At 43.7% G+C, this 8240-nt stretch overlaps 1 protein-coding gene across 1 annotated transcript in view; it reads left to right on the top strand.

The window, feature by feature from the left end:
• Positions 1-8240, top strand: part of LOC106821093 (putative RNA-binding protein Luc7-like 1) — a gene marked incomplete in the record, with an annotated part of 29984 nt that overhangs the window by 15217 nt on the left and 6527 nt on the right. The window contains 4 exon segments of the mRNA XM_014825745.1: positions 4876-4974; positions 5965-6075; positions 6840-6983; positions 7428-7604. Coding sequence (XP_014681231.1) covers positions 4876-4974; positions 5965-6075; positions 6840-6983; positions 7428-7604 — 531 coding nt within the window.

Here is an 8240-nt window from a genome sequence, read left to right as displayed (position 1 = left end):
TAGCACCAAGCAGTTTTTTTGGAGGGATTATAATACGCACGACTTAAAATGTTACGTTTATAACCGTAGCAACAGACCTCAGATGAGCCCAGATGCTCTGCGGCTCTTGTTTCTTATCTTTTAATGATTTGTGTTACATCGCTGTACATTTCAATTTTGAAGAAATTGGTCGAGGAGAAAAAGGTGCAGCGGGAGGCACAACGAGAGGAACGCTGGGCAGAGCGCGAGAAAGAGAAGGTGGAGAAGGAGCAAGGCCGTGGAGAGGATGAAGATGGCAGCAAAGATCGTGACCGAGAGCGCGAGAAGGAGAGGGATCGCGAGAGGGGAGGTCGCGTCAAAGACAGAGGAGACCGGGACAAAGAGAGAAAACGGTGCGCACATTGTGCTTCTGCCACATACATGACATAGTAATATCACATGGTAATTAGTATAAATGTCCACTGAGTTTTTGTGAATTGTTGCTTGTATTGGGAATAAAAATGGTGAAATATGTGTTAGGGTTTCAATATTTCAATAGTCGAAAAATTCCAAATTGATTGGTTTTCTGTGGCAGCACAAATGAGATGACATCAGACAACTTCCATCAGGTCAAGCCTCGTTATAAGGCCATTGCCGCAGCTTGTGGTGGAAACTAAACACCAAGAGTGCACACTGAGGATAATTTTTGCCATTTGCAGATCTCGCAGTCGGGACAGAGGTGATCGTCACCGACGGTCAAGGTCGCGGTCAAGGTCACGGAGGACACGAAGAAAATCCCGCTCCAGGTAGTTGATGCTTCCCTATGAGCGGCGAAAGGGCAATCATTTCAGTATAATGCATTTTAAGGGAGTTTCTCGACAAATACTACTAGCGTGTCGCGGTCGGCAGCACCATGGAGGTTAGGTCAACTGTGTTCGAATGATTTTGTGAAATACATCGTGCAAGTAGCTTTTTAGCCTCATGCTGACGTACCGTCCGTCAACAGAGTTGGGCACAAATGTCTTAACCGCTCGAGTACTACAGCTCACGATATCGGGAACGTGGGGGGTAATCCGAAAACGAGTTGAGATGTCGAAGCTGGGGGTCAAGGTCAAAGGTCAAGAGTGTAAAAGAAGCGGGGAACATTCACTCCATAACTAAGGTGCGGCAAAATCTAAACGGCTCGCGCCTAGGCTTCGTGCATAGTCGGTGTATAGCCATGCATCATTCATCGGTAGGACAAAAGCCAGTCACTGTGCGAATTGGAGGTCACAGGTCCAAAGGTCAATGGGCACAGGGCCAGATTCGTTTAGACATTTTCTGAGCACTGGTCCACTGACGCGAGCGATGAAAAACTTTATTGTGTATTCAGCGGTGACCTACCATTTTATGGCATTATTGAAAGGACATGAAATCTACTTTCTGGGCTGACATGCGAAGAGTAAGTGGTCAAGATAACCTTTTCGACCCTCACAGAGTGGATGGGTTATAAACATGGATTTGTGTTGAGCCTGTCTGTTAGAGAAAGAATTTTGACTCGCGGGTTTGGCTGGATAGAGACTCGTATTATCATGCCTGCATGTATGGAGGCGATCAATGTCGAAAGGTGAAACTTTCTAAAAGCTAAATTTGCGTTAAAGAAGGTTTATGCCCTTTAAATCGGGATTTCTATGGCATTCTGTACTGTGCAGTATGTTTACATGTAAGCGTATGCCACTGCCAGTGGCTACTGCCAGTGCATGTGTTAGTGGTACTGTGTCGGTTTTTGCCTGCCGTTATATCGTGGTTACAGCGTGGCGCTCTCATATTGACAGGCCTGTTAGGCTTGCGTAGGTAAATGATGGATGCTTACCACTATTCATGTTCTGCAGGATCAGTTGTGCTACAACTGTAGATGGGAGCTTGCCATCTTTAATCTGAAGGACACTAAAACGTTCGCGTCAGCATCTCGTGCAACTTTCATAACGATTACCCAACGGAACATTTCCGTTGGAGAAGGTCCTCGATTACCATCCCGTCGTGCATTCACTGTGTTCTGGCTGTTAGTGAACACATTTGGCGACTAACAGGGATTTACTAGAATCCCCACTCCACCCCAGAGTCACCGCAGCTAGACGTTAGATGGCGCTGTCGCTGCTGCTGGCACTTGTTAGTAAAGGCATTTGGCAAGTACTGGCTGTATTATTTTTTGATCTGTCACGCAGATTTTTCCTATAGGGGCTGAGCATGCAAGTGATAGTCTGGTAAACTCCTCGGGCTTATGTGTGTATGCGCATTTGACGTGCGTCGTGCGTGCGGTGCATATGTGTGTACTATTATATGCTACGATTGCCCTTCATAGGAAAGTGTTTTCACGTCCAGCTGCCTCACACTGTAGTTGCAAACCTGTTCAAAGACTTGTCCTTAAAACTTGCTTCCTTGTATAACATTGAGTTAGTCGGCAATCACAGTCTCTGGCTGTCCTTGTGTTTTAGCCTTCTTACTCACTGTTACGCAAGAGGTACAAACAACAAAAATTCGCGAAACTCTGATGCCCGCAGCGTGGTCGCACCTTACCAGCATGCAGAGCTACGCGTCTGCGAGGTGTCGCTCCGCCTATTCTTGGTTATCCACGACAATGAACCGGCAGTCTGGAAACTGATACATTGGTTTGGTGGAAAGCTGCACCGCGGATTGATCGAGATACGGCGAGAAAGCTACGCACAAGCTGGGAGTGAAGCACGTGTGTATGTGGTCATCGCGGTGCGTGCGTGCGTGGTCGTGCGTAGCTCGTGCGTGCGTGCGTGCGTGCCGTAGCGTGCCGTGCGTGTGTGTGTGAGGAGACACCTATGGCAGTGCTGCCCTCGCAACGTTGCGGATCCTGCAATCTTCACACCTGGATTTGTTGATGTCTATGAGGTGATGTGACGCCCATAAGCAAACATCCACAAAGCCTATCCTGGAAAACTGCATTCCGGTATGTCAATGCCGTCATGGTGGATAGGTTGGATCGATATAAATCACAATATCGAGTCAGTTTTCAATACTCTAAACCCGCAGATTCGGACTACATCAGCCCATCACTGATTGTTTTAGCTCATCTGACGTAGTCAGATGCAGCTTGTAGAATCGCATGATGCGTTCCGTCCGTCCGTCAGCTCCGTCCGTTGCGTTGCCGTGCAACAGTTGGGCACAGCATCTTAAGCGCTTGAAAGGCCAGGCACGTTTATTGCGGGGCTGTTGGGGGATCCGATCGTGAAAAGGATCATGGAATGACAAATTTGGGCGGGTCAAAGGTCAAGAGCTGTTAACGCGAGGGGAAATTTCCCCTTAACCTTAAAGGTATAGGAGGAATAGGAATTGCGGCACAGAATCTTAACGGCTTTTACTATGCCTCTTAATATTCGGGTGTATAGATAGTGATGAGGCCAGATAACACCATCGACCAGTGCAAACAATTAGCGAGGGTCACAGTCAAAGGGCATGGGGAAAGGTCCAGATATCAGACACTTCCTTTCGAGGACATAGCTAACGGACAGAGGAGAAAAACCTTTTTTTGTTGGTCAGCACTGACCACCATTTTATGCACGTTTGATTGAAAGGACACATGAAATGTGCTTTTCACGTGACGTGCGAAGAAGTAAGTGCTGCTGATAACCTTTTTGTGGGGGACCTCAAAGGGGAGGGCTTAAACATCGGATGTCCTGTAACTGCTCAATGACGTGAGCAGTTGTGTAATATTCATGGACATCCATGAATTTAGAAACCCAATAACGCCGGATAGCTGAACATGTACAGGCACAGGCGTCACGGCTCAAAGGTCCGTTGATCGGCCGATTAGATTTTTATATGTATCGCATGTTTTCTGTTATTTTTTCTATCTTTATCTATTTAAATGACTACGGTACGAATATTTCGCATGGTAAAATTTGTATAAAAATAAATTCCACTTTTTCACCATTAAAGTAAAGAAACTAACGTTAACTAAATAGTTCCTCACTCTCACCTGATAAAAATGTTTGTTAGCGTTTGGATTAAAATTGCAAAAATCTAGACGATTGGTAAGGTGTTCTGTTGTCCTAACACTAACCCCCAGTAACTGTTCAGAGTACTGGCGTCTCGTCTGTTTTTCAACGAGCAAGGCAAATTAGGGGCATATAAAGAATGGTATATAAGCATGAAAAGCTAAACAGAAAACACTAATTATGTATTTTGATACATTTTATTTTGTAGCAAATAACACACAAATATATTAATTGATGGTGCTAGAAATTCGTGACGTAATGCACTTTAACTAGTTTTTTTGCCAATTATGCAAATATGTTAACATGATTTATTTACAACAATTTTGATAACGGAGACAAATAATGTTTTTACAACAATTAAATTTTCTTTACGAATTTTTAATAGAGTTAGGGTTTAGGGTGCACAATGCACATAAAGAAGGAGTATTCAGGCAAAACAGTCGGCGAGATTTGGTATCACCAATGGGGATGTGGGAGGGTGATGGCGACGGGATAAGCAGAAGGCATGCTGAATGATGTTGCGCAACTGAGGGCGTATCTGCAATATCTGCACCTAACAAAGGTGTGTCCACTCAGACTGGACGCACGGCCATTAATTTGACAATGTTATATTGCTGCATTATACTACCTATTTTGCCATTCCTTTCAATGTAAACAAACATCTGCTTCTCTTATATATAACTAATAAACATGTGCAGCGTGCAGAGGGCACTGACGGTGTCTAGTCATGAAAGTGCTCGGTTTCAATCGCATGTCATCGCGTGTTTTAGATTTCGTGTCTCGATGTAGTTTATGGCTAAACCGCTCGCACTCTGTATGATGTAAACGACGGGTGTCGGTGAGAATGGGGAGGTGCGCTGGTCATGTCCTGTAGTGGAGTAATAAGTTGTATGTGTGTGTGTGTGTTGTACAGCGACTGAATCTGGGGAGCTGTACCAAGCATCACGACCTGGCGCTAAGAGCCGACTACGAGATGGCGGCGAAGACCCGGGAATACTACTACGAGATGGACGTAAGTGGCGACTACTATATGAAGCGATATATAACGAGACGTCACTTGTTGACGTGAGATGTGTTAGTTTGAAAAATGAAAATTTTCAGGGTGTTAATTATTTCCAATATGCCAAATTAACATTGATAATGATGAATATAGTTATGCATTGCATCATATAAATGGTGTTTTTGCAGTATGTGTTATTTGATGCCTGGAGTTGTAAAGTTATCTTTCAAATGATGAAGCAAAGAAATTTAGACAGCTTAGGTCTCGCCTATTAGCCGATATAGTACTGAGTACTCCAGCATAATAATTACCACAAATTCATCCCATTATAGGCTATAAAACATCAACTGAACAGAAAACTTTCCACCGCATTCCTGAGTGTTGCAACAGTGGAAATTTGAAAATAGCACCCAAACATAAGTTCATCTGTTTTTGTGTAATTTGAAAACTGTTGCCTTTCCATTGTACTGGTGTTTATGCAATTCATAAAAACAAGCATTGCTAACCCTTACACTTCATAACTATATATATATACACATTATGCTTAATTTAATAATTAGATTCATTTATAAATAGGTCTTTGTATGCGTTAAACTATAATGGCGAGGCAATTCATTTATATTTGAGCTGACACTGAGCATGCACATGTGAGATGAAAACATCGCACAGCGGTGTCTGGGACTCTCGGGAGATAATTATGAAGGTCGTGCCATGTCAACGTTGCAACCAAGCTTGATTCAGATTTATGATGTTGCATAGATTGGTGGATATAATAAAGTATGGGCCTTCTTTGACATATTAACTTAACTACAGACACTTGCTATTATGCAATGAGTCGTGGCAAGTGTTCAAATTGTTTGGAAAAGATCGTTGCTAAATAATCTATTTAGAATAATTTATTGTATTAGATACATTTATGTAATTTATGATTCAGTATTGGATTTTTTAGGTTTCGTATTGGCACAAAATATTGCATATCACCATTAAATTGTATGTGTGCAGGCTATGGACCATTTGAAAGCATTCGTTGATGACTGTGACAAACAGACAGAGGTGGCTAAGAAGAAGTTGGCTGAAACACAAGAACAGCTCAGCGAGGAGGTCAACACAAAGGTTAGCGCACCATCATTAGCTTAAAGGAATACTTTACTCTAGAATTTGAGAGGATATTATGATAGTAGATTTATAAATAATAGCACATACCTATAAATATCTATAATTACGCATTCACGTTTGTCATAAAACAACATTGAATTTCGAAATCTTCATATTTTGGCGCTGACATGACACCCGCGACCGTGCTGCCACCCTGAAAAAGTTGCGTATTTACTCATTTATTTTGCACGTTACAGACCGAGGGCTAATCACAAAGGTGCAATTATATTTATACCTAAATGCTATTTAACCGAACGATATTCATTTTAGGACAAACTTATCCATAATATAACTGAAACTATATGTCGTTTATAAGATATTACAATCCTTCTGCTTTTAAATTAATAAATAAGAAACACCCTCGGTCTGTAGCCCTTCCTTGGCTGAAAAGTCTGTTTGTGCAACTTTTCAGATAGTGCGCTTTGAGTGGCGCCACCATCGTTGTAATCGAACTGTAGTCGTTGGCTTTAAAACATAAAAAAAAAATTCTAATGGTGATTGGACCATGAAATTTTTATTGTAACGTAATTTTAACCTAAATTAACTGAAAATAACCCTAGAACCTAGAGTCAAGTATTCCTTTAAATACTTTTTGGGCATGTCTGCCGTAACGCTGTGGCATTGATATTTCTGTACATAGTGTTCTCTCTGCTTTCCGTGCACATGGAATATACGGAGGCATCCTGTCCGTAGTCGGCCTCTCATTCGCTTGTCTTCTTCAGCTGGAGAAGGTTCATGAGATGGCGGAGTCGATCGGTAAGACGCTGGCCAGGGCAGAGCAGCTGGGCGCCGAGGGCAACGTCGACGAGTCGCTGAAGATGATGGAGGAGGTCGAGCAGCTGAAGAAGAAGAAGTACGAAGCTGAGGTAGGTGCGGCGGCGGCGCACTGCCGAGCGGCTTGTCAGTCATGATCGCACACGTTCGTAAGAGGAACACTGAAGGTGCTCATGGAGGGTTAGGTAAAATTGTCGAATGATTTTGTTGAAATGCATCGTGCAATAGTTTTTAGTAAAGCATTTTGGCAAGTAATGTGTATTTTTCTTGATCTGTCACGCAGTTTTCCTATAGGGTGAGCATCAATATATCTGTAAACTCGGGCATTATGTGTGTATGCGCGTGCGTGCGTGCGTGCATGTGTGTATATATATGTAGATTGCCCTTCATGGAAAGTTTTCACTTCACTGCCTCACACTGCAGTTGAACCTGTTGCTCAGTAATGTCCTTAGAAACTTGCTTCCTTGTATAACATTGATGTAGTGCAATCAACAGTCTCTGGCTGTCCTTGTGTTTAGCCTTTCTTACTGTTACAGCAAGAGTACCGAAACTCGATGCCGGCGTCCACCTATCAGCAGCAGAAGCTACGCGTCTGCGAGGTGTGCTCCGCCTATCTTGGTATCCACGACAATGACCGGCGTCTGGCTGATCATTTTGGTGGGAAGCTGCACCTGGGATTCATCGAGATCAGGGAGAAACTAGCAAAGCTGGAGGTGAGCACGTGTGCGTCCGTGCGTGCGTGCGTGCGTGTGTGTGTGCGTGCGTGTGTGTGTGCGTGCGTGCGTGCGTGCGTGCGTGTGTGTGTGTGTGAGAGAACTATGGCAGTGTGCTGCAATTGGGATCTGCAACTTCACACCTGGAAATGTTGATGTCAATAGGTGAGGCGACGCATAGCAACATCACACAAACAGCTATCCTGGAAAACTGCATTCCGTATGTCATGCTGTCACTGTGGATAAGTTGGATCGATATAAATCACATATCGAGTCAGTTTAATATCTAACCGATTCGCTTACATCAGCTCACTGATTTTGAGCTCATCTGGCGTAGTCAGATGCAGCTTGTATAATCGCATGATCGTGCGTCCGTCCGTCCGTTGGGCACAAATCTTAACCGCTTGAAGCACGGTCACGATATTCGGGACGTCGGGGGATCCGATCGTGAAAAGGACTCAGGATGACAAATTTGGGGGTCAAGGGTCAAAGGTCAAGATGTGTAAACGGAGGGGGAATATTTCCCCCTTAACTTAAGGTATAGGAGGAAATACGGAATTGCGGCACAAATCTTAACGGCTCTACCTATGCTCTTAATATTCGGTGTATATAATAGTGTGATGGGCAGGAAACCCA

This window comes from Priapulus caudatus, unplaced genomic scaffold (genome assembly GCF_000485595.1).
Source record: "Priapulus caudatus unplaced genomic scaffold, Priapulus_caudatus-5.0.1 Scaffold58, whole genome shotgun sequence".
In the NCBI taxonomy this organism is placed as follows: domain Eukaryota; kingdom Metazoa; phylum Priapulida; class Priapulimorpha; order Priapulimorphida; family Priapulidae; genus Priapulus; species Priapulus caudatus.
This window is presented reverse-complemented; position numbering and strand designations above follow the sequence as displayed.